At 35.1% G+C, this 27,469-nt stretch overlaps 1 protein-coding gene across 5 annotated transcripts in view; it reads right to left on the reverse strand.

Annotated features, from left to right (window-relative positions):
- MIPOL1 (mirror-image polydactyly 1) overlaps positions 1-27,469 on the reverse strand; it is a 300,958-nt gene that overhangs the window by 234,479 nt on the left and 39,010 nt on the right. For 4 of the 5 annotated variants that reach the window (XM_037056425.1, XM_037056428.1, XM_037056424.1 and 1 more), the window contains exons 2-6: positions 26,543-26,679; positions 25,875-25,953; positions 8,894-9,095; positions 6,856-6,991; positions 5,642-5,747 (exon numbers count right to left, since the gene is read on the reverse strand). In XM_037056425.1, the coding sequence (XP_036912320.1) occupies positions 5,642-5,747; positions 6,856-6,991; positions 8,894-9,095; positions 25,875-25,953; positions 26,543-26,563 (544 nt within the window). In that variant the 5' untranslated portion in view covers positions 26,564-26,679. The remainder of the gene's footprint in view (positions 1-5,641; positions 5,748-6,855; positions 6,992-8,893; positions 9,096-25,874; positions 25,954-26,542; positions 26,680-27,469) is intronic. The other variant, XM_037056427.1, reaches the window with a different exon arrangement.

Consider the following 27,469-nt stretch of genomic DNA (forward strand, 5'->3'; position numbering starts at 1 on the left):
CAGTCTTTTGAATCATGCATCTGATAGTTTGGCTCTCTCTTTGTTACTTAGTTGTATTTTTTTCTGGAGCTTTGATCTGTCCTTTCATTTGGGCCATTTTTTTTTTGTCTTGTTGTGCCTGTTGCATAGTGAGGGGCGGAGGCTTAGGTGTTCATGAGGGTGGGGCAACAGAGTGGCTGGGTTGTGAGGCTGTATGTGGGGGAGTGGTCAGAGACAGAACAATGGTGCTTGCTTGCTCAGCTCTCTGCCCAATTTCAGTCACTTTCCCCGCTTCCCCCAAGCAAACTGGGCCCTTCTGGCGCTGATTTTCAGGTGGGTGGGTTTGTGTACCTTATAGGATCCTCTGGGTTTCTCCAACAAACTCTTGTGAGGCTGGGAGTTTCTCCCGCTGCCACCTCAACCCCTCACAGGTGTTTTCAATCAGTGTTTTGAGGCTTTATTTCCCCAAGCTAGGACTCTGGGTTGCATGGTCTGTCTGGCTCCCCAGTTTTGCCTGGTTTATCTATGCATGAATGTGAGACCTCCTATTCTACCAGCCACCTGTGCACTGCACCCCTCCACAATCCGCCACCTCACTGGGTCTGCCAGCTGCTGCCTTGCGTGCCCCAGGTCCACCAGCCACCGCTTTGTCATAACCCCTCACCCCCTGGCTCCCCGACTCTACCCCTCCTACTGGTCTGGATGAATATGTCTACTTTACCTCCTTTGTTGTTGGACTTCCATAAACTTCAATTTTCTGTTAGTTCTGGTTGTTTTTTGTTACTAAGTTGTTGTTGCTCTTCTTTCGGTTGTTCGAGGAGGCAGAGTGTGTTTACCTATGCCTCCATCTTGGCCAGAAGTCCAGAAATTATTTTAATTATTACATGTCTGAAAGCATAAATGGCCCTTAATTTATTCAACCATTTCCTTATTATTTGATTGATTTTAATTCTCTTACTGTCATAACTAAGACTCATATATGAAAATTCTTACATATAATTCCTTATTATTTATATATTAAAAGGAAACGGCTCCTATATCCTTGAGCACCTAAATTTTATTAACATTTTATTTCGGAGGTCTATAAACATATATATTTATATTCTATTTCCAATTAAAAATGTTAAAATATATTCTATTAATTGTGCTGTTAGTTGTCCAAATTTTCCCCTTCCGTCCCCTTCCACCTGGCACCCCGCAAACACTCCAGCAATCCCCCCTTAGTTCAGGGCCATGGGTGGTACATATAAGTTCTTTGGCTTCTCTGCTTCCTATAGTGTTCTTAACACCCCACTATTTGTATCTACCAATTTGCACTTCTTAATCCCTGCACCTTTTCCCCCATTCTCCCCCTGTCTCCTTCCCCTTCCCATATGATAACCCTCCAAATGATCTCCACGTCTATGATTGTTTCTGTTCTGCCTGTCTGCTTAGTTTGTTTTTTTAGATTCGGTTGTTGATAGTTGTGAATTTATTGTCATGTTACTGTTCATAGTTTTGATCTACTTTTTCTTAATTAAGTCCCTTTAACATTTCATATAATAATGGTTCGGTGATGATGAACTCCTTTAGCTTTACATTGTCTGGGAAGCACTTTTTCTGTCAATTCTAAATGATAGTTTTGCAAGATAGAGTAATCTAGGTTGTAGGTCCTTACTTTTCATCACTTTGAATACTTCTTGCCAATCCCTTCTATACTGCAAAGTTTCTTTTGAGAAATCAGCATGACAGTCTCATGGGAACTCCTTCACAGTTGACTCTGCTTTTTTCTTGCTGCTTTTAACATTCTCTCTTTATCTCTAACCACTGGCATTTTAATTATGATGTGTCTTGGTGTGGTCCTCTTTGTATGCAAATTGTTTGAGAGTCTTTGTGCTTTCTGGACTTGTTTGTCTATTTCCTTCACCTAATTAGGAAAGTTTTCTTTCATTATTTTTTCAAATAAGTTTTCAGTTTCTTGCTCTTCCTCTTCTCCTTCCGGCATCCCTATGATTCAGATGCTGGTATGTTTAAAGATCTGCCAGAGGCTCCTTATACTGTCCTAATTTTTTAAAATTCTTTTTCTTGCTGTTCTCATTGAATGTTGATTTCTTCCTTATGTTCCAAATTATTGATTTGATTCTTGGCTTCATCCCTTCTTCCACTGTTGGTTCCCTGTAGATTTTTCTTTATTTCACTTAAGGTAACTTTCATTTCTACCTGAGTTTTTTAAAATTCTATTGAAGTACCCAATGAGTTCCTTGAGTACCCTCATAACCAGTGTTTTGAACTCTGCATCTGATACATTGCTTATTGCCATTCTGTTTAGTTCCTTTACTGGAATTTTGTTTGTTCTTTCATTTGGGCCATATTTCTTTGTCTCATTTTGGCAGCCTTTCTATGTTTGTTTCTGTGAATTAGGTAGAGTTGCTTTGACTGACTATGTTAGTAGTGTGACCTACTACAGAAAAGCACACCTAAAAGTTGTGTGGGGCGGAGCCTTAAGTGATTGCCAGGGCAGGCAATCACTTCTCCATAGCTTTGCGTTGAGGAAGGCTTGAGAGAGAACAATGCTGCCACTGGCCTCTTGAGTTTCGCCCAGGAGGAAGCAGTCTCCTGGCACTTCACCTAGTTCCAGGCACCTCAATTTCTCCTCATATGCCATTGGTGCCCTTCCTGTTGTTGGCCTGGTGCTGAACACCAGAGAGATTGAGTTTATTTAAGTTCTAAGTCTGTTGCAGGCCCTTTGAGAGGAGTCTCTTAAGAATCTCACAGTTTGTTCTGCCACCCCAACCCCCACTGATTTTTATATCCAGAAGTTTTGGGGATTTATCTTCTTGGTGATGGAACGCCAGGATGAGTGATGTGGTCTGGGGCTGAGATCCCTTGCCCCTGAGGTATCCCTCCAGATTTTTATCCACCACACATGGATGTGGCACTGTCTGTTCTGTGTCTCCATGCCACTCCACGTTCTGTGTCTCCCCTCATCTCCGTATCTACTACCTGCCTAGATGAATGTGCTTCTCTAAATCCCTGGTTATTGGACTTCCATTTAGCTCAATTTTATAACAGTTCTGGATTTTATCTATAATCTAGTTGTAATTTGTACTTTAGTTGTGCAAGGAGGCAAGGTGTGTTTACCTATGCCTCCACTTGAGCAGAAATTCTCTATTTGCAATTTACAATGTGTAGTTCAGGATGTTTTTGCATGTATTTTTGCTACATGAAATATCTTAACTAGATATTTATATTCTGATTAAGAACATTATAATACTTAAATATGTGTGCTTATTTGTAACATACTTTGTCAAATATACTTTTTATTTCAAATATAAAAATGAGCAGTGATAGAAACAAACATCCATGCTTATGTGGATTATTGTTCTTTTACATGCCATTAAATAAAACATGTTTTATAATGTTTCTCTTTCTATTTAGGTGTTTACACGGTTGTTTTTGTTATGGTGTTTTGTTTTTTGACCTCAAAAACAAAATAGGCAGTTTTGTTTTTAGTTATTAGTTACCAGGTAGAAGATTAGCTATTTAAAACTGTATGTATAAGGAAAAAATATGAAAAAGTTCATGAGTCTATCAAGGGTCAGTTAATAAATTTCTTGTAGTTTCAAACTACTGAAGTTCTTAAGCAATTCAGATATCCTATTTCCATATATTACAATAATTCTCTCTAATGTCACAGTAAAATATTTTACATTTTTTCTTTCTTTTTTTAAAATATATTTTTTAGATTATTTATTTATTTATCTTTAGAGGGGAAGGGAAGGAGAGAAGGAGAGAAATATCAATGTATGGTTGCCTCCCGTGAGTCCCCCAGTGGGAACTGGCCTGCAACCCAGGCATGTGTCCTGAGTCGGAATCAAACCACGATCGTGTGGTTCGCAGGCCCGCGCTCAATCCACTGAGCTACACCAGCCAGGGCTACATTTTTTCAATTAAATGAACTGAAATATTAAGAATGATACATTCTGAAAAATGTATGCTTTAAAGAAAAGTGGTTGGTCATCTATTTTAACTAGATTGCTTTGTTCAGGAAACTATATAACACCGTTATTTCCATCAATTTAGGAGGCTACGAAAACTTACTAAACGTGGTTCTAACATTTAACATGTACTAAAAAAGTTTGTCCTTAGTGATATATGTTTGAATATTAAGAATTATAAAGCAATCAAGTTCTTTCCATTTTATGCATGTATGATTCATATTTAGTCAAAAGAAATCCTTAAATATATACCAATAAATATCTGAAGTATATGATTAGCTTTGTTATACAAAAGTTTAAAGAATAAGTAATACTGCTTAATGAGTTTTCCCCTCCAAGAGATAAACGAGCCATGCAGATATATTAATTCATGATTTTCAGTAAGTCACAATGGCCTAAATCTTAGTAAATTACTTCTGTATGAAACGTGCAAAGTTCAATTATGATGCAAACACCTCAAAACAAATACACTTCTTATAATAAAAAGAGTATATATATTTGATCATAAAAAGCCAAGAAACGTTCAAATTGTTCTAAATTTATATGTGAATTATTCATTTTTATTATACTGTTAACTTTCCTTAAAATATATTAGTCTCATATTTCCCCACTTAAAAACTCATGGCAGTTTAACATTAACAGAAGAGCAACCATCTGATATTTAACTGGAATATTTATTTATGCTCATTTTGGCTATATTTTTATAGCGATGTTAGTCCCACTTTATACAGCAATATTTTGAAGAGAGGCTTTATCTGCTAGTGTCTCTGATCTGAAATAACAATTCTTTCATATATGAAACCAAAGTTAAGTGGCTCATAGGGTACGAGTATAACTTCAAACCAAACACAAAATATAATTATTCCTTAAAATCACTGTAGTCGATATAAAAATGTTAAAATAAGTATTAATCTCTAAAATGCCTCTGGATGTTAATTGCTGCTATTCTATAAAACTTATTTTTCCTTAACACTCCAGAACAGCGTAAGGAAGAGAGTCACTGTATGTGTATATATATCCGAGATCATAACTACTGAGAATCATGTGATCATATCTGTAATATATCATACTAGAAATGTACTCCTTGCAAAGATCTGTAAGATAGACTCCAAAATATATTTAAGGCAGTCATTTATAACATTGAACTTTGGCAATCTTTCACTTTAATCCTCTTAAAGAAAACATTATCTCTATCGTCATCCATATTGTCAGATAAAAATTCATTAATTGCACAAAACAGATTTTTAAATCAAATGTAGGATTCCACTGGCAATGAATGTATGACTATCACCATACAAAGGAGAAGTATTTCCTCTCCACGAGCTAAAACAGTAAGTGGTATTTGAACTGCTGGTTGAAAGGTAGAGGCACACTGGTAATCATTATTTTCCCTTGTTTGTTCAGGCCCTTCCAACAAAACAAACAACCTTTTTGTGATTGGATTGACATGGTGTTAACAATGCATTTAATGCCCAAATCAGTATGAATACAGGTAAAGCTCTCACTAATACCAGAGCCAGGATGTTAAAGCCACCTATTTTCTAAGCAGCCAAAAAAAAAAAAAAAAAGACAGAGCTTCTCCTCCTTTGGCAAATAGCTAGTATGCTAAATATTTATCAAGCCACATAATATAATAACCTTGTGCACATTTCTTAAGGCCATATATTAAAGCTCATCTACCATACCTGCTGTCTTTTCAGCAATTTGAGCTTCTGTTGCTTTCTCTTGGAGTTCCACTTTAAGCTTTAGTCTTCTATGTTCTTTATCTTCTTTAGACAGTTTTTCTTGAAGCTTAAACAGATAAAAAAAAACCAGATTCTATCTGACAAATTTCTTGCACAAACATATAATTCCAGGAATTTAAAAAAACACAATATGTAAGGTTTTAAGACATTTTATAAAGTAATAATTACTTGTAATGACATAGATATTATAAAAACATTTTGATATACACTTTATGTGTGTGTGTAGACAAATGAAATTAAAGAGGGAACAACAATAATGATTAAAAATAACTATGGCAAAAAGCCATCTGTCCATTCCATTGCCTTGAAGCCAATCATGTGGGAGGGACTATGCTAACACAATAATGGGCAGTACAGTTGTACAGCTTCTCTTAGTATTTCTAATACTTTGAAACAAAATTAATTAAGATAATAATCTCAGTATCTGAAACAAATCAACCTTTGAGAATATTATCCCGTCATATTTCATCTAAATTTCCACTGGCACCTGACTCATAACCGGCACATAATAAATAACTGCTAGATGAAGGTATGGAAAATATCTCCAGCTCTCATACAGAACCCCTCCAAATGTTCTTTGTTTTTTCCTTTCATTCCTTCCTCAGTTTTTGTCATTTGTGTTGTTTTCCATCACATATGATCAAGATTTCCTAGTATCATGCTTCAATTGGATTGGACAAAATGCAACAATATAAGGTAAATGAAAATACTGCCAAGCCTTGCTACTTTAAAGTTTAATTACATATATTGTTGAGGCAAAATATAGCGCAAAAATATGGATGAAAAAAGATAGTTAAGAGAGTAATATGAAACCAGTACATTAAATTTCTCTTCCTCCAAAATACTGAAATATAGTTTTGCCACAGTAAAACCTGAATGAATCTTTTTTTTTAATGTACCTACTTGAGGTACCATAGATTTAGGAAAAAGGAAGTGACATCACAGGCCAGCAGAGGCAGGTAATCAAAGAAACTGCTTTCTATAGCCAATCTCTCAACTCACTCAGACCCTGATGGGATGATACGGCAGTAATACAGCCCTACTATAAAAGGGTTAAAGCACACAAAACTGGACTGCATATGCACAACACAGCAAATTTACAAGGTCAACCGCTAAAAGCATCCTGTACAATTATCAGATTTTCTGTAAGGTACCTTTTTATTGCTTGCTCTGAGAATGTCCAACTCTGTTTGAAGAAATGCTATAGTCTTCTCCTTATTTAAGTCTGAAGTAACTTGACAAGGAATCATATGTTCATAATGCAAATCATTATTTGTATGTTCCATAATGCTGTAATAAAGAAAACTATTAAGCAAGATGAATATTATTTCTACTACACAGGATTTATACATTTTACCCTTCAAATGGGGGGAGACAAATTCAATTTCATGGAGGTGCTACTTTATCAACTGAGAAAGGTAAATCTGTAGAGAGCATTCAGTAACATCCACAGAGACTGGTTCAGTGTACTCCAAGAATCCAGGTATTAGGGTTTTGAATATTAATTCAATTTGTACTTTTAGTCAGGACTAGACACACTTCTCACTTCTCTGCAAGTGGGAACAGTTTCATTTTGGTTGACAGTATATTTTCATTATTAAATTTAAAACATTAAAAACAGAAACCTTTTCCTGTAACATTTAAGGGTAGGCCAAACAAATTTTTTTTGACATTCTGCATGCTATTTGAGAAGAGTATCAACTTATTAACAGGTAGTATAAGGCAAGAGAAGGGAGAAGACATAGACTATTTTTGAAGGCATTATATTGTATTATTAAGCACAGATACATCATAGAGTCTCTAAGAAGAAATTACGCAGTGAGGCCTGACACAGTCGCACAGCCCTACTCACCATATGCACCTTCTCTTGCACTTGCGCTAGATAGCTCATACTCTGGCTTCAGCCCAGTCTCAACTATTTCTCCTACGTGGTTATAAAATGTTTATCAGCTTTTCATTCACCCCTACTCTCCAAAAGTGTATTCCAATCTGCACATCAGTAAGAATATAACTCATAGCTAAGCAGTAGGAACATATTAATATACCATATTTTTAAGACTATAAGACACACCTAGGTTTTAGAGGAAAATAGAAAAAAATTTTGAAGCAAAAAATGTGGTAAAATATTTGATGACCTGTGACCCCGCTCTACCGCTAACCCCGCCCCCGCCATAGTGAGTCAGATAAGCTATATTCAGACTATAAGACACACCCCCATTTTCCTCCCGAATTTGGGGGGGGGGGAATGTGTCTTATAGTCTGAAAAATACAGTACCTACTGAATAATTTTTAAGTCATTAGAAATGGCTGTTCCTATGTAAAATTGTTAAAATATATTCTATAAAATAAAATTTTGTCTGGACTGAAACTATTGTATTAGTCACTGAAATTTTCCTAATTTAGTAGTATTTTCATAACACATGACTAAGGATCAAAGTACCTCAATGCCACAGGTAAAAGTCACAGATGTCATGAATGTAAAATATTAAAGAAAGCAAATGGAAGTGTACAAGGCCCTTCTAAAAGTACTGAAATTCACTTAAATTTTTCATTCACTTAAATGAAAAATACTGCTAACCAAAACCACATCTTTGGGTTTATTTTGTTCTGGACCTACTAGGTTTGGGCTCTGATAAAAAAAACCCCATTACTATAAATCCAACAGTTATTTCCAGACCCATAATGAAAGGTCACAGAAAATAATATTTAACTACAAAGAATAAAACTTCATGGCCTTTATTCAAATGCTTTATCACTCAGCAATCTAGACCAGTGATTTTCAACTGTTGTGCTGCAAGAACTTTTGAAACAGGGGCACTGGCATCTTTTCCCTTTGTTTGTCAAATAAATGATGACAACAGCCAATGTAACAATAGCTGTCTGGCATGACAAATCAAAATTATACCTATTTTTTGGCCAGACTGGCAAAAAATACATTTTTTCATGTGTCACATAATTTTAATCAGTTTATGTGTGCCATGCAATGAAAAGATTGAAAACTACTGATCTAGACACATCACACTGATGGAATGGAAAACAGTAAAAACCTCTGGTAGACTCCCCCAATTCCGGTACATTAATGATGTGTCAAACTTAGCTCACACCAAAAACAAGGAAAGGAGAACGAAAGGGAGGAGGGCAAAGGAGCCCTTCCGACTCCTACACTCTACATCTAAGGCTGCTGGCACTCACTTGGAGTTTTCCGTAGGGCAGGAAGGGGTCTCAGCACCTGGATCAGGGAGATTCCTTGATTTCTGCTCTGGCACTTCTGTGTCCTCATATGCAGCTTCATTAACTAATTCACTGGACTTCTGATGCATGCTGCCCTTAGAACTCTCAGCTGGCTGTGTACTTTTATTCCTCCCTGCAGTCTCTTGTTCAGTACAATCATGAGCTATTTAAAACAAAACAAAATAAAAACACATGATAAATAAAACACCACAGCTATATACTGAATCATTCAAATGAATATATTTTATGGAAATAAGTACTCTCATAGCTTTAAACGTGTACTTATTAGTCTTACTCCTATTGTAATTATGTAAGCATGTACAGTGTGGTTCTGCCATTAATTATTTCCATTCGAAAAGTGAGTGAGCATTTAGGATGGTGGTTTAAGCCCTGCTGGCAGGATGGAATAATCTGAGGAGTTTCTAGAAATCCTGCAGCCCAGATTACATCTCATATTAATTAAAGCAAAATCACTGGGAGTGGTCAGATGACTCCCACATTCAATCAAACTTAAAAAAAAACACTGATATAGAGGTATTATTTTCAGATTACTCTTTCCCCTAAATTTTGAAAACTAGGTTGCAGTAAGTTAATGATTACAGAAAAGTGATGTTGTGCACGGAACTCTGATACCAGACTGCCTGGACCAGAATTCCAGCTTTGCCAAGTGCATTTAACTTTGGGCAACTAACTTAACCCACAAACACCTCAGGTCTTGTTTCTAAAATGGGAACCTAACAACACTCACCTCAATTCTTGCGAGGATTAATGAGTTAATACACCCAAAATACTGATGTTTGACCTCATGTCTGGCACATCAACAATATATGTTAGCTATTATTTTTGTAATCATCATAACATTATAAAATGAATATAAGAATTATTTTACTCCCATTTTCCCAGATATGTATTATACATTAGAGAATCTGTGTTTGCAATGTCTGGCTATCTCAGAGAAGTTATTTTAAGCTGTAACTAGTATAAAATAGCTATTTCAAAAGAATAGTGTATATATGATTTTTTGGAAGAAAATGATGCACACACAAATGCACAAAACAAACTTTTCCTTGGTAAATCAGGTCAATAGGCACACTCCCCCACTGTAACTATTTCCAGCAGAAACTTCAAAAAGCAGAACTGTACAAAGCAGGTAAATCTCATCTGTTTATTGATGATGCTGTCTTCAACCTGCCAAACTTAAAGTCCTTTTGAGGCAGAGAGAGTACTTTTCAAAATGAAAACAAAATGAGGCACTTGTAAACAAGGTGGCTCTCACAAAGCGTTCTTTCTCTAAGAAGAAAATGTTTTCTTGTACATATGCTGAAATTAGGTATAAACCTTCAAGTCCTGGATCTTCATGGTGGCTGAATCTAGATCAGAAACCACTTTTAGTAAATGACTCTTGGTTTTACTTTATTTGAGGGAACAGACTGGAAGAATGTGCTATCATAATTATATAATCATAAGAAATCTATACAATTTCAATATTATATTCTATTTTGATTTTTAGGTTTCTGGAGATTACTTCCTGCTTCTTGACATTTCAAAATGCTTACCTGGTTGGCTTTAGATGGTTGTCATACTACATTTCCGGAATATACTGGTATTGGCCGCATTCAACCCTCCAAATCTGAATGAGAACATGCTACAAGCGGACTCTAAAGAACACCACTGTATCATGAACAAACTATGCTTTCCAACACTCACATAGAGCTTATAAGTAACTCAAATGAAATTATAACTAATTACGGAAAGCAATATCAAGTAACAAAAACTGTCTCCAGAGACATCAAAAAGTAACTATTAGAACCTATACTATTCTCCAGTTTACGAGGTACAAACTCACCAAAACGCAAAAGGATGGGTCAGACATAAGTAACTCCCAGTTGCTTAAACCAACACTAGACCAACTGCTTCAGAATCTTAAGGCTTGAGTCTTTGATGTGTTTTTGAGACCAAAACTGTCATTATCTATAAATTGTCCCATGTTTTTACTGTATTTCTGGGTCTAGTTTAGCATCTTTGTCCTTTCAGGTTTTCATTCTTAACCTTCGGTGTTTGGTTTACCCGATTGCTGATATCCATACTTGCTACTCGACTACTACACTTACAACTTTCTCTAGCTGCAGCTTACCTAATGTCAAATTTCGTGATCTGTTGAGTTCTTGGTAAATCACTGCCTTTTCACCTCCAAGCTCAGAGTGGAGGTGGAAGCTCCCCAGGAAGGGGACTCCTCGCTGGTCCCTCCTGCACTGTAGCAATTATAACCCTAGTGACCTCAGCAAGTCCCAACACACTTCTGGATTTCAGTGCTAAGGGTTTAATATCGTTAAGAACACTGTACTGTGTGATTTGGCTCTAACTAAATCTGAATGTTCCTAATCTTGCTTTGTTATTAGATTCCTAAATATAATGGTTCACCAGACATTTGGAGCCTACTCTACAAATCAGACTGCCCATACTCTGCTACCAAGACCTTAATTTAACTTTAGAGTAAAAAAGGCTGATTTATAAAATTTTCCTTTCTGTGTGGCTTCTTTTAAATTCTTTTCTTAAAGATTTTATTTATTTATTTCTAGAGAGAGGGAAAAAGAGAGGAAGGGAAACCTCAATGTATGGTTGCTTCTCATCCACCCCCGACTGGGAACCTGGCCTGCAACCCAGGCATGAGCCCCGACAGGGAATTGAACCAGCCACCTTTTGGTTCACAGGTCGGTGCTCAGTCCACTGAGCCACACCAGCCAGAGCTGCCTGGTTTTGGACTGACTGTTTAACAAATATATTGCTTAAATTCTCTGAATGCTCTCAATACTCTTCTACTCTGCCATACTGCTTTATCCTTTATCAGAATTCAACCATTTGCATAGAAGTTTCACCCCTCTACTTAGTTTATTCATTAACTTAGTAATTCATGGAAAATCTACAGTGTGATATGTCCTGTGATAAGAACTAGAAAAATAAGAGGACAAGTAGGAACCAGACCCTACCCTCAAGGACCCTTTAGACATTGAAGAAGGTAAACTAATCTAATGATTTCAATACAAGGTGATAAGGAAGGATTCTGCCAGGGCTATAGAGACCAAATACAAAATAAGCCACATATACTGATGTTCATCTGTAAATTCTCAGAAGATTTCACGAAGACATTGTTACAAAAAAAATGACAAGTAGGAAAAGTAGGAATATACAAAGTATTGAACTGCCAAAAGATTTGAGTTAGGAAAGTAAAGAAAAAGTTGACAGACTGTAAGAATAAGAACAGGAAGAATAGGCACAGAGGAAAAAGAATAACTTTATGAAAAACATTTTGTGTTAAAATGACAAGATATTATAGTCAGGAAGTGAAAATTGCTAAAATAAGCAACATGTAAAAACAAAGACCAAAATGTAGTTTATCTGACAATGAACTGATAAAACAGACTGATAGTAAAGATATGTGTAGAGAAGGAAATCAAGGATTCAAGACAATTAAAGCGTCAACTTTGAAGACACTAAAGTCATCAGAAAAAAATGGCAAGAAAGAGAGGAGAAATGAGAGCCAAATGCAAAAGGCTCCACGGACTGCATAAACATGCTAACAACAGAGATGAGAAAGCTGACAAGAAGTGATTGCAGACAATAGTTGTTTCTTTCCTCCTTTTTATTTTGAGATGATTTCAGCCTTACACAAAGTTGTAAAAATAGTACAAAGAATCCCTATATACCCTTCACCCAGATTCTCCAAATGGTAACACTTTACTATACATGCTTCATTACTCCTTCTCTCAGTACCTACCTAGTTATTTGCCTACCTGCACACACACAGTTCTTCTGACACATTTGAAAGTAACTTGCAAGCATGTTGCACTCTGACTTTTCAAGTCACATTTTAAGATACTACTTTATTCTACTGCATCTTGACAAATTGTCTTTATCTATTCCAAGCCCAACTTGAATTCAATTTCTCAGTTAGGACCTTCTCCAACCAAAAGAAAACAGCACTTTGTGACTCTAATTCAGTCTTCAGTTATTTTTCCTGACCTTTCCAACCTTGGAGAAAGGTATTGATGGAGTGATACTGGGATGAAGCTATTAAAAACTAGTACTTGGACAACAATTTTAAAAATGTGAAAAGAAGTAGAAAAAAGTTGATTGAAATTACTTTTAAAAACCTAGTTGAGCTGTTTGTCCATCATTTAAAAACAAATTACAGCCCTGGCTGGCATAGCTCAGTGGATTGAGCACAGGCCTGTGAACCATGCGATCGTGGTTCGATTCCCAGTCAGGGCACATGCCTGGGTTGCAGGCCAGTTCCCAGCAGGGAACTCATGAGAGGCAACCATACATTGATGTTTCTCTTCTTCTCTCCTTCCCTTCCTCTCTAAAGATAAATAAATTTTAAAAAATCTTTAAAAAACATTACATAACAAAATATAAACATATAAGTAAAAAGATGCAACAAAAACTGAAGTTATGAGTCTTTTACATACTAGTTAATTAGATAAATGTTTAAAAGAATACATTCATTTCTGAATAAAACTCTTATCTGTAGGCAGATGAGAGCTTAAAATAAACTATTCTATTGATTTCTCTCTCTTATAGGTTTTAAAATGGAAACTATAATCTTCTTTAGTAATTTGCCTCTAATCAATGTCATTGTTAACTGTTTCATCATTAAGACTATTACTATTTCAATACATCTCTCCATTTATTTAGAGACTAAATTAGCAATCCCTTCATAATTCATAAGTGTATGAGGTGTTTCTTTCCTCAGGGTTAACAGTAAATTTTTTATGATGACTATCAGTCCCTTCATTTATTTGCATTTCTCCAGGCACACTGTATTATTTGGACGTAAGAATCTGACCACTTCAAACCAAGTATATTCCCCAATTTCTGCCATTACTAGGCTCCTACTGGCACGTAAATTTATCCTGTGGCCACCTGACCCTGATGTTATAGAGACGACTACTCAGCGTTCCTCAGTGGCACCGACAGCTGCTGCTTCTAGCAGTTTATTCGTTTGGGCAAAATGGGTGGATTTAGTGAAGACATTTTTTGGGATTGACACTTAACACGTGTGCCTAGGTGGGCCGCAACATATGCTTTGAAAACTGTGTATCTCTCTAATGACCTTCATGCGGTTTCTAATGGGCCATTTTCATGATCTAACAAACTCTCTTTACCTTTGGAGGTATCAGTATTGCCAACTACCTTACAGCCTTGTGATTCAATTCTCAGTTTCTTGGTCTAGAAAATTAGCAGTATTATGCCTTTCCATATTTTAGGAACAAAAACTTTAGGATCCCCTTTGAGTTCAATTCCCTAGACAATTATACATTAGTCAATGTAGAATATACTCAGCTGAATTGATGCTACCAAGAAATCATGACTCGTGACGAAAAGTAACTGTTATTTCACAACTACTACACAGAAGTGAGGAGGTGGCTAGAATCAAATGGGGATTCTTAGAGGCTGGGAAATTCTATTCTGTCTGGCTTTGTAAATAGTTTGTGACAACTGGTATCTGTGTAAACGGATTTGATGGTCCCCTGGTGGGGGGGTCAGTGCTGTTTACAGAGCTGTTTCTTCAGAGTGGTTGAGCTAGCATTGTCTCTAGGGATCTACTGGGGTTACTCAGAATAGCAAAGTCCCAGCTACCTGAGAGCTCACTTGTGAAAAAAGAGAAAGAGGAATAAAAGTACTATAGGCAGGTACATTTAACTAACTAGGCAAGTGCATTTAAATAGATTTCTTGCTCCTTCAGATGCAGGTGCTATTCAGAGAAATTTGTATCTAAAATGAGCCATAAAGGAGGCAATTTGTCAATGTGCTCTCTGACACTTGCTAACACAATTGGTCACCACTTCCTTAAACTTTCTGGGGGGAAAGATTACTACTTAGATGTAGCTGGCAACTCATTGCACAAATATAAAAAGAATGAAAGCCCTCCATGTATATTGCTTCTTTCTTTCGTATATTGTCCATCACCAAACTATGTAAGAACATCAAAAATATAGAAAATATTTTTACTATTAAGTAGGTATAAATGTGATATGATAATGGGATTACTATAACAAACCCATATTTTCAATAAAAGATGTCTTTTCCTCAATGGTTAAGATTTTTTCTAAATGAACATTAGTTTCAACATAATCAGAGTAACAGTATCAGTTAGTGGCGCCTAATAATGTGTACCAATTCCTTAAATTAATGTAGGTTATCTATCAATATGTATGTGTGTACAGACACTGCTTTTTTCTTCTATGAAATATTTTTAACAATTTGATTCTTTTTTATGGGAGGGTGGTTTTGCTGTACATATAGGCATATATGAGTTTTTTCCCCAAAACATAAAAGAAAAAGACATCAGCAACTTCAGCCATATCACAGTGATCCCACCTAACAGGGTGTGTACAGAGAAAAGTTCAGGCCTTCCAACCAGAACCCTGGTGCATTCCGCTCTTCCGAGCAGAACCACATGCATGGGTTCTGAAGACAGCCTCCAGGGTTTTATTTTATTTTATTTTATGGATTCTTTAAAAAATTTTTATTTTAATTGTTGTTCAAGTATAGTTTTCTACCTTTCATTCTGGCTCTACCACATAGCTGTATGACTTTTAGAAAATTACTTAACCTGTCATCAACTTCCCCATCAGTAAGAAGTATATAATATAGCAACCACTTCAAAAGGTTACGAGGATTACTTACATCATACAATCTCTTAGAAAAGTGTCAGCACAGAATTCACTCTCAATAAATGTTATTATTGTCTGTGAAAATCTGTTTCACTAAAAGCAAAATACTTATTAAACTATAGTAGGAATAAGTAATAAGATATAATAAGAAAAATTTCTTATTAAAACATCAGAAGACATGGACATGGGAAATAAAATGCTATCTCATTCAATGAGAGAAACATAAAAAATAAAAACAAAAAGGTTAAAACCCGTAATTAATAAATAGTGGTTTAATAAAGTTTATTTCTGATTATACAGCAAATAAATTACAGAAATGATAGGACTTCAAAATTTTAAAATCCTGACATTACGGAAGATCATGAAAAACAACGCAATCACACTGATACAAAATCAACAGTATAATTCTGTAAATTCAGTCCCAAATCAGGCAAATAAGAAATGCAAATAGCATGTTTCTGAGACACAATTTGAGTACTCACTCTACGGGCACATGGTATCAGGTATAACAAGGATCACAGCTAGTAGATCACAGTTGCTTATTATTCACAGATTTTAATTTAGGAGTCATAGGAAATTAGGTAACTCTTGGATTCTTGACTTAAAAAATACAAACTTATTATCTAGAAACTATATATTCTCTCAGGGGTTAAAACAATTTTTTTTTGGCTTGAACAGCCATAAGAAGAAGAAAAAAGTTCATTTTCATTGATCTATATACTCATTTCCCACATTTCAAGTACGCAAAACTACACGGAGCCATTGGCTGCCATGCTCGAAAGCACAGCTGGATGTGGCTGTAAGGTACTGACATAAGGTTTGCTAAAGGTTTACAAAGCTGGAACACCATGAAACCTGTCAATATCAGAAAATCACTTGGACATGAGGGCAAGATATTTAAAATGAACTACATCCTTTACATTCTTATGCATGGTTGTATATCTAGATAAACATGCCAAAATGAAGTGGTAATGAAGTCATTTAATCTTTTATTAAGATAATTCAATGACTCAGAATATCATGTTAAAAATTCTCCACTGGTCATGGAAATTACTGAAACTTTGTTACTTGTTTCATTATAAAAAGGCTATTTGGCGTGGTGTCATTGCACCAAAATTTTTCAAGTTTTTGTTTCAATGAATCTCAAATAGTTATGAACACATCAATATTCATTCATTTTCTAGAAAAAGAGGTCAGATTTCTGTGTAAAAACTAAGTCCACTGTAATGTTTCAGCTTTTAAATTTTAACATCCTTCCTTCTAGGCCATGAACACAGTATAATAATGTAGTCTCCTAAAGCTTAGGCTACCTAACTTATTAACATATCACATAAAATTAAGCTTTGTAAAACTTTTATCACCCTATTTAAAACATAACAAATATTGAGGCTGAAACGATTGTGAAAACTGCCCTAAAACCTGTCTACCTAATCCAGTAATCTTTATTCTCGTTGTCCTCTAGTGATCTGAATTATTTGGCTACTTACTATGTATTCCCAACCTTTCCGGCCTTTCTTAATTTTTCTTACTATGAGAATAATTTGTATAAAGCAATTAAAAATATAAATGAACTAGGTAAACTTAAATTTCTACAACTTCAAGTAAAATAGGATTCATAATTATATGAGTTTTAAGTATGAATACATACCAACTGTCCACGTATTCAACAATTTCATAAATCATTTACAGAAGGCAATTTTTCCAATAACAAGTAAAAAGAGAAAAAAACAGATTTTCTTTATATCTGCCTTTCATTTTACTACGAGCACTTTTAGATTTGTAAAACAAAATAGAAGAATCACCAGGCAGATACTAAGGGGAAATCGCTGAAACACAGTTAGTTCTAATGGATGAATGATTGTGTTTGGTCTTTTGAAACTTTGAAGTATAGGTAAGTCTTGATCACACAAATTAATAAATCCTAAAGCTGGAGTTAACAATAACCATTACACCCAAATTCTGCAGCTTAGCCCAGCCAATTTTTCAAAAGGTCAGGTTGTGAACTGGAGAAGATCAGGGAGGTCCACCGCATAGCTTTGTTGCCAGGCATCTCTCGTCTGGATTGTTGCAGGCATTTATTAGTATTCGTCAGCAGACTCAACAGAGCAAACAAGAAATTCAAGCACGAATAATAAAATGAAATGCTGCTATATAACCCTTTGTCATTCAGCAAATATGGGACTTTTTAGCTACATTGTTCCTAAACCTGGGTTACTACTTTAATTTTTCTCCACAGTGCTGCCTGAATGAGTATGCATGTGTGTTAAATGCAGAGCTCCCCTAACAACTGCAGGACTGCCGTTTAATCTGTTGGTAGATGGACCATTTCCTGTGGGAACCCTAGCTATGATTTCCAGATCCACCAAATAAATCTCAGATTAAGATTCCAAATGAAACCTGCCTTTGGCAGATAAAAAATGTCAAGATGGATATAAACAGTAAAATTATAAATTATCTAGGTGTTGCATGACAAACCAATGTTCAATTTTTTTTGTTGACATGCACCCAGATATCAAAACTATATGAGACATTCATCAAATGTCACACTTTTACAATATCGGAGGCATCATTAAAACTGTTTGACTAAGGACCTCAAAGTGTTTAAGCAGTAGCTCGAAAGTATATTTGTGCAAAGTAGAAGAATAAATTTACATATCAGCAGCAGCTCATAAGGGATGGGTAAATATTCTGTTTATCTCTCATTGTAATTCAGGTTACTTTAAATACAAGGTTTTTTAGGAAATCATTATACTTTATATGGCATCATTACATAACTTTCTATGCAAATGATGTGTGCTTTATTTGAATTCACCACTTCTTTTTCAGGAAAAAAAAAAGCATAAAAGAAAAGGTAAAATTCCCATTTCATTAATCAACTGTTCCTACTCTACCAGTGTCGTATTAGTCAATTACACTATAGCATCATCAGCTCCTTGTTAGTATTTTTAACTTTTTTTAAAAAGCATTAAATTCCTGAGACAAAAAAAAGGCCTGCGAAAAATGTCTATTTGTTTTCTTTAAAATAATGTGTTTATTTCAAATGACTCGGCAGAGGGGCAGAGACCTTAAAAAAAGAAAGGTAATAAAAGGCCAATGCAGAGCATCTCAGAGAGCAAATGGCCGATTAAAAATGCAGAGGAGTCTCCGATTCTAGATTCTACTGCATTCTCAGGAGATCAAGGACTGCATTTTTTAATGAAAATTTTTGTTTTGTCTTTGCTCTTCTTACCTGGACTAATGCAGTCTTGTCCCCGCTTCAACTCTATACTAGCTGCTTATAAATTATAGGCAATGAAGGTTTCTGAAAGGAAACAATCAGATTTGCTGAGCTGAAATCATTAGTTTTTTAACCGTCAACTCTTAAAAGCAATGGAGGAAATGGCTTCACTGACTCCAAATTTTGCAACGTATTTAAAATAAAAATACATTTGAATTGCAAATACTTTACATTAACCTATACAAAGAGTACAGATATTCTACATTCCACACTCAAAAGTTAGAATTTATACAAAAGCCTGAATCCGTAAGGACTATGCATTTGTTCTGTCGTTCCTATCATATTCCCCCCAATACATGTGTTGGTTCAAGCAAACTAATGCTGAATAAACCCTACTTATCCCAATTTGTAAGGAATCAACATTAACCTGAAATTTTTGAACACTGTGGGGAGGGGCATAAAAAACAGGACACTAATGAAGAAGTAAATTAGGATATCTCATGCTTGACTTTGATTATATTTCTATACTAAAAATGTTCAAAATCAATAAACATTACTAAACCTTAGAGTACATCAATTACCACAGGTATAGCCAGTAAAACTATTAAGAAGGAGGGTTTAATTTTTAATTAAAAATATTAAATTGGCAAAAACTAACACTATCTCTACAAGTATAATTTCATCAATATGAACCAGTTACTTTGAACTTTTTACCCACTAGCATCCTGAATTTAAAGTACCAAAAAGTTTCAATGTGTAAAGGCTAGAATCACTCAAAAAAATAAAAATGAAAGTCAAAATAAAATTTTCTAAAATGATTACTTTTGCCATATGTTGTTGGCACAGTTTTACCATTTGCCAAAAGATTATTAATTTTACCCAAAAGCTACAGATCAGATTATTTTTAATTCAATCATTTAGACTACAAAATCTATGAAACCAATTTCAAAATTTTGTAGTCTGAATTATTCCATTTGCTTTTCTATAAAACCCAAGGAAAAATAAAAACATAAAAAGAGAAACAAAGAAAAACTATACCTAAAACTTTTCCCCAAAACATGAAAATATTGTCCTACAGGGTAAGTTTTGATTAACACACACACACACAGATGCACACACACACTGGGACTATCTGGTAACTCCCCCTAAGTATTTTACTCGACTATCAAATGTATTTAAAAGCTAAAGTAGTGAGTAACTGCAGTAAATGTAGTCACATCAGTCCTACTCTACAGCCAGTCAACATGGACCATCTGTGTAAACGGCCATAAATTTGGTCTATGTGTGTATCAATTCAGATCAGCAAATCAACAAGATGTCGATGTACACTCAGGACCTTATGTTCATAGTAACCATACTCAAGGTGACATATATCGTCACTATGGAGAGCACAACACTCACCTCAAATAAACTGAAATTCTAATTTCTAGGACACCGGAGACTCAATGTTGTAACATCGGTATTGTACACACGCGTTCCATGAAGTGTTCTGGCACGAAGGAGCCACAGCCAGGAGTGAATGAGGACTTTTATCAAAGAGCTCAGAATCTTAAGGATAAAGAACTTAAAACACAGCAAAAACTTTTGAAAAACCCATGTAGTACTTTTTCTATTTCAAAAAAATATTCATACTTGTGTGGTCACAAATAAATTTGAAAGAGCTTGCATACTGAAAGTAAAGTTGAATTTCCATAAATCAAAGAAGATAGTCACAGATTGTACAAAGAGAAGATCATATCAATAGTTTAGAAATAGGGGAGAAGTAGTTCTATTAAAAAATGAATTTGCCATTTTTCATGCTTATTCTCCTTAGGATTATTATTTTTACAAAATAATAAAGCAACAAAGGTAGAGTAAGAATTCTACATGGACAGTATAGACTGACCTAATTTAAAACACTCTACATTTAATTCAAAGAAATAAAGACTCCTATCATCTCACAAACACTTCCCCTACTGAGGATTTACGGGCAGGTTCCTCAACTGCAGCAACGGCCCCATGGCAGTGGGGATGTGGACAGTGGGGAAGCTGCACCTAAGGTTAAGGAGCTGGGTGTGTGACGGGAGGGAACTCCGCATTTTTCGCTTAATTTTGCTGTGAACTTAAAACTGCTCTATAAACAAAATCTATTTTAAAAACTGCCAAACATATAATTTTGGTATATATTTACAAATGTGATTTGTGTAAGAAATGACAAATCTCAAAGCACAGTTCATAACAAACTTTATAGCCAGTTAGAAAACTAAGTTGCCCTTGTAAACATTTGTTTTTTCATTTCCCTTTCCTACTGAGGCCAAGAGTAGTATCAGAATCACTCATATCAAGCTTAAAAATAGACACTTAGAATCCCATTTACTTTCATTTATTGAAAGTAAAAGAATTTTTATAAATAAAGCAATATAAACTCAATCATTCTTTTAAGAGTTGTCTTGGCATTTCCTCAAAATGCATCGATCCTTCCTGGCCACCTGCTACTAGCCCTAAAACCACTCTCTCGGTATTCGACATGATCACAGATAACAAGCTCCCAAGTTCTCTAGTAAGTTAAATACTACGGAGATGAATGGTAAATTTAATCAGACCTCTGAAAAGTTATTTTTTAACTCCTCTATGGCATACGGAAAATTTAAAAAATGCATCCTTAAATTCACTTGCCCAAAGGAGAAGGTCTGAACATTTTTATTGCAGTTGGAATTTCAATACAACTAAAATTAGATTTTGCCCTAAATAAATATTATTGATTTTATAGTCTATTGTATTAAATATAAATACACTAAACGTGAGCTATCCTACTGTGGAAAAAATCAAGTTTCTGATAACGGTCTCTGAGCATTACATTTGAAGAGAACAGACTTCTTATAAGACTAATAATAACTATTTCAAATACTGTTATTTATGTTTCCTAATGCTTTTAAAACTTTTTTTACATACCTACTTTCACAACGGGATGAAATAACAATGACAAAACCACTGCCCTTTATTTAGGCTCTGTAAAAGAGGTCAACAATCTTTTCTTTTTCATCTGTCAAAACCATGATCAGCCCTGGCCGACATTTAAAAGCATGCTAGACGCTTCCCTACAGATGTCTGCCTTTACAAAACGCTTGCAAATCATGAAATAGTTTCAGATATAGTTCAATTACAGAACAACGGCTGGACAGAGGGTGAAAAGAACACAGACTCTGAGAAGACAGAAAGATAAATGAAGCAGTGATAAGACAGACCGGCAGGGGCACACAGGTTGCCAACGCCAAGGAGAAGCAAACAGTGTTCTGACTCAATGAGAAACTAACAAGCCACTTACCAAGTTACCTTTTGCTACGTTTTAGTTTTAATTATTTATTTTGTATGGCAGAAAAACCGTATGAATCATGGCTACAAAAGGTAATTCCTAGTTCAATTCTAGAACAAAGAGGACATTTGCTTTTTACCTAAATTCAGCAAGATAAGATTTTTTTGATATTTGCTAGCCTCCAATAAAACACAACATGTAAGGGCTCAATTAATGTAAGCAGTTCAGAGGTAGTTTTTTATCTCAAATTACAAATGAGTATGATTTAGAAGCATGCTTACTTTTTTAAACTTAACAGAAAACAGTTTTAAGATGATTATATTTAAATTGAGATAATACCTAAGTAAAAATAACTACTCTGTAACATAAAATACATATTAAATGTAAGTTACTAAAATAAAAAAACCTAAAAATAAGTTTGAAGAAATCACAATATTAAAAGCTTTTTGTCTAAAAACCTTTGCTCAAGCTGAATGATTCTTACCTTCAACTGGCAAGAAATATTTAAAGTAGAGAAGACTTAATATTTAATTTGGGTAGGCATAGTAACCTTTTTTAACCTTTCTTAGGGAACACTGACCCCTAAAGGTTCTAAACTTAAATATGCTTCACAATATTCTATGTTTAACTAGCATCCAGACCTCATATTCACCTATATTACTGTAAGTATGTACACTTATGGCATACACATTTATTCATAAGTAATATGCAAGCTATTTCCAACCGATTGTTGTGTTCTACAGAACACTAAACCATGTTTCTACTAATTTAATAAAACACCCCCAGATTTAATGTCAAAAACATGTACAAAGTTTTTACACTATTTTAATTAATTACTCATAAGAAATTTTTGACCCCCATGCCTTTTTCTCATACAGTTTAGTAAATAAGTAAATGCTAAAAAGGGCTAAACAACCAATCACATAACAAGTAATTCTTTCTGAAGGCTAACTTTACATATATACTTTGATTATGACCTCTTGATTTTTTCTTAAAAAGCAGAAAAAAATAATCTTGAAAGCAAAAATTTTCACAAAAAAGGCAAAACAGCATTTTACTTCTTAAGAAGCAAGAAGATGTTACTAATGCTCACTTGGCAACACACATTTATTCATTCACTCACACGTTGCTCCCATCGGCTGAAAATTCCCTTCATTCAGGTCTGTTTGTTTAACCACTTAAAGAAACCTGGACATGTTTTACAGATGTCTTCACCCATCCAACCTACCCGTCTCATCTTTGCACTTTCCAAACTACCTTTAATGACGAAACCAAAGTAAAACATAAATCATCGTATCTGGTACCATTATATACCTCATCGATTCTTTGACTTCCGATGTTTCAGCAACGTTTTTTATAGTTAAGCTAGGAAAAGAATAACCACTTAGCACTTCTTATAATGAAATTTACAAGATGGCACAAAAGCAAATCTGTGTAAAATACAAGTTTTTAATTTAGCTCATTTTTACAAAAATAAGTAAAATGACATTAAATGAAGTAACTATGAGAGTAGACTCGAACGTGTGTAGGAGCATTTTGAAGCAGTTGTGCTTTATGGTAAACCCCATGACCCTTGACCTCGAGGAAATGACCATGTAGACTTTACTAGTTTGGACATACGAGTTACCAACCACTATACTCAAAAGGTTACATTTACCTGTTTAATTTTATTTCTTAACAATGTTTCATTACAGGCCCTTTGTAAAATATGTAATTATCCTATTCCTATCTCCAATGTCAAAAACATGCCTACAAAAATGAAAACTTTCTTAATGATGTTTTAGTCACATCTGCTTCGGTCTGTTTGGTGCAGACTATGCAGCCATATCTTTAGCTCCAAAGCCATCCTTTTCCTAAGGGTCCTAGGGCTTCAGCACCTCCCTTCGTTTGCATCCTTCTGGCTTATTCTACATTTATGAGAAGAATTTCCTCCACAGTCTCTCTCTCCCTAGATATATTAAAAATAATTCCTTTGGCTTAAAGTTCTGTTTGTCTATAATTTGCACAACATGACTTTTCACAGGAACGTGAACACAAGTAACAGGGACATCATTATTTACTTCCTCTTTCCTTATTTTGTATATAAATTGAGTAAAGTGCTTTAAGCTCTTCAAAAGAAGACTATTTGCTTGTTTATTTGCATAAGTGAATAAAAAGAGTTATAACAAATTAGTTCCCGGCTTCACACCTTTGTATCCATATCACAAACTTGAATATAAAGAGAGTAGACCAAAATTAAGTGTCACAAAGTCCGTTTACTAAAATATTTAATTTTATATTAAAAACCTTTAACTTGATATTACCTTATACACAATTCAGTTACCAGGATTCTAATCTCCTAACAAGTAGCCTAAAATCACATAAGAAAAGTTGCTAATGGTGGGTATATACCATAAGAAAATTTATAACAGTATATAAATCAAAAATAAATGTAAAACTCTGAAAAAGGGATACTCAAATCCCCTAAAATGACCTTTAACTTTCTGGGAAAGGTAACAGTTAAAATACGGTGAAAAGAATCCCTGTTGGGATAGGTGAATCAAAAATGAGAGAGAGAGAGAGAGGTATGTGTAATGTGTTGGTAATAATCCTATTTTTTAAATTCAAATGAAAGGAAATAAAAATAATGTACATAAGGTTTAAGCTTTGGAGTGTATGCAACACCATATTCAGTATCCATTTTGCAAGGATTCCAGACTTGCAACATTTTACTGTGAGAGGCCTCAATTAAAACCCTAGTATTTAAAAAACCTCTGTCAATGGCTCTACTTTGCTCTATAGACAGACAGAGACGCCCTTTTTATCTCTTCTTCTCCCTCTCTTTTTCAGGCCATCTTCAGTCTGTCTTTCAGAATGAGCTTCTGTGCCTGATGTTCCCTCCCTCTGCATATACATGTGTGTGCACCTTTTTCTCTCTCCCTCACCCCTTGTCTCTGTCTTGGAGTGTCTTTCTCTTTCTTCACCTGCACACCTCTGCATGTCTCTGCTGCTCGCACTCTCTCTGGCCCCTCTGACTCCATCTTCCTGTGGCTGTTTCTTTCTGGGTGTGCACGTGTCTCTATGTGCATTTCTGCATCTCTATGTGTCTTGGTCTGTTTCTCTGTATGTGTATACGTTGGCCTCTCTCTGTGTGTATGTGTCTATCTTCTACGTTTCTTGCCTCTATGGGTGTCTTTTCCTGAGTGTGTATACAGAGGTGTATACACATCTGTGTCTCTGTGTATACAGATGCCTCTCTCTCAGTGTCTTCTCTCTCTTTCTCTCTCTTATTGCATGTCTCTGTCTCTCACTGCCTCTTACTTTGGTTTCTCTGAATCTGGGTGTGCATGTTTTTGTGAGTATATCCATACCTGTGTGTCTCTCTCTGTCTTCCTACTTGAATGCAGTGTCTCCCTTGCTGTGTCTGCATCTTTGTGTTGTTCTCTGAGTTCACCTTACTTTGTGCATCTCTCCCCAAGTCCTTCTCAATCTCGACTACTGTGTGGGTCTGTGTGTTTTTTTTCTCTTTCCTTGTGTGTCTGTCTCCCTCCTTTTCCCTCAGAATCTCTTCCTCTGTGTGTGTCTCTCTCTGTGGGTCCTTCTTTGTGTCTCTTTTGCAGTATGTGGCTCTCTTTGTGTGTGTGTCTGTCTTTGTGTGAGTGCGTGTGTGTTTGTCTGCCCCTGTCTAATACATTGGTTAGAACAAACACACTTCATTCAGTGCCTTGAACTAGCACAACACCTGGGGTTTGGTATTAATACCTTAAAAGTCCTTACCTTTTGACCAGTCCTCCATTTGTGCTTCTGTTCTTGTTTGCTCTGGCAATGTCTCTGGGTTTTGCTCCAAGATTTGAAGCTAAAATAAAGCCAACTCTAGATAAATAAACTTAAAACAATATATCAGAACACACCTAAGCCTTACCTTTATTTGACAGAGAATTTACAGGATAAATGGTTTTCTAACATTTAAAATGGAACAATTAACTAAGCATTTCAACAGGTAAAATTAAATCTTTTTTTCTCAGAAAAAGGTTCTTTCCTTCGCACTTATAGTTTAGTAAATACGGTTCAGGTTAAGCTTCTACGTGTGCTTGCTCATTTGATTAGAGAACCATTTAATTGATTTAACTTAAGTCTTCTCCAATTATAACTTCAATAATACAACAAAAATAAAATTTGTAGTCTATCTGTCACACATTTCACACCAAAAATATCAAATTTATTAATTTAAATTTATAAAGTACATTTTCATATAAAATATGTTGTAGAAGTATAATGAAAGTATAATCGAAATGCTTTTCAATTTTTAAAAAAAACATAAAGACTATCATTAACTTCTGGAATTATGAGCATTTCTCTCTTGCATTTGATTTCAAGATAAACACGACAAAAGCTTTGCAAGTATTTTTTGTGCATGCTTTTAGGCAGAACAAAATTAGATTTACCTCACAGCTAGAACTCTGCATTCTTTAAAAAGTCCTCCAATGAAGCTGTAGTAAGCTTCTCCTTTTCCAATTTTCTCTAAATATGTTGATCTGGAGTTGGCAATCGTTTCTAAGTTCCTCATTTACTTTTGGATTAGCTGAAAATATAGGAAGTTATTAATATCAAAGAAATATGTTCTAGTCAATGAAGCCATTTCCCTACATATTGCCCAAAAAGGTTAATAATAATTGCAGTCTTTTAATAAGAGATTCATATAGCAAGACATGTAGAAAATACAGTCTTTAATAACCTCTGGAGTATTTTAAAACATGCCTTACAGGCCTTAATGTACTTAGTAATATACTATTTAAAACCATAATTTTATCCCTCTGTAATATACAGTCACTCTTCCTCATCATTTACCCAGCTAATGAATGCCAGCAATTAGTAAAATGTAATCCCATTGCACAATCATTTTAATGCTTTTAGCACTCAGAAAAGTAAACACCAAATTAATACTGCTCAAGCCATATCAGATCCTAGTTGGAAGCAAGCAATTATAGTTCAGCTCCTCAGGTGTAATTAAATGATTGGAATGATTTAGTTCCATAAATGCAAGTTAATTCATAAGCAAGCAACAAATATACTGGGAGTAATTACAAGAAACATTGACAGTCTAAGCAGGGCTAATTCTTTTCATGAAGCTGACATAGAAAAATGCTGCCCTCTGCTGGCCATATGAGTGAATATCTCAGAGCTGAAAACAAAACCACCCACCCCCCCACCTACCCCATCCCTGCAAAAGCTAATTTTTTAAAAGCCACTAGGAGAAATAATGACGAATGTATCATTTTGATTAACTCCTTATCTAAAAAACTAATGCATCTATTATTCTGTGATAATTTCTACACATCCTGGTAATTAAAACTTTGTCCAATCACACTCTA

The sequence above is a fragment of the Sturnira hondurensis genome, unplaced genomic scaffold, assembly GCF_014824575.4.
Source record: "Sturnira hondurensis isolate 20B ecotype Veracruz unplaced genomic scaffold, ASM1482457v3 Scaffold0008948, whole genome shotgun sequence".
Taxonomy (NCBI): domain Eukaryota; kingdom Metazoa; phylum Chordata; class Mammalia; order Chiroptera; family Phyllostomidae; genus Sturnira; species Sturnira hondurensis.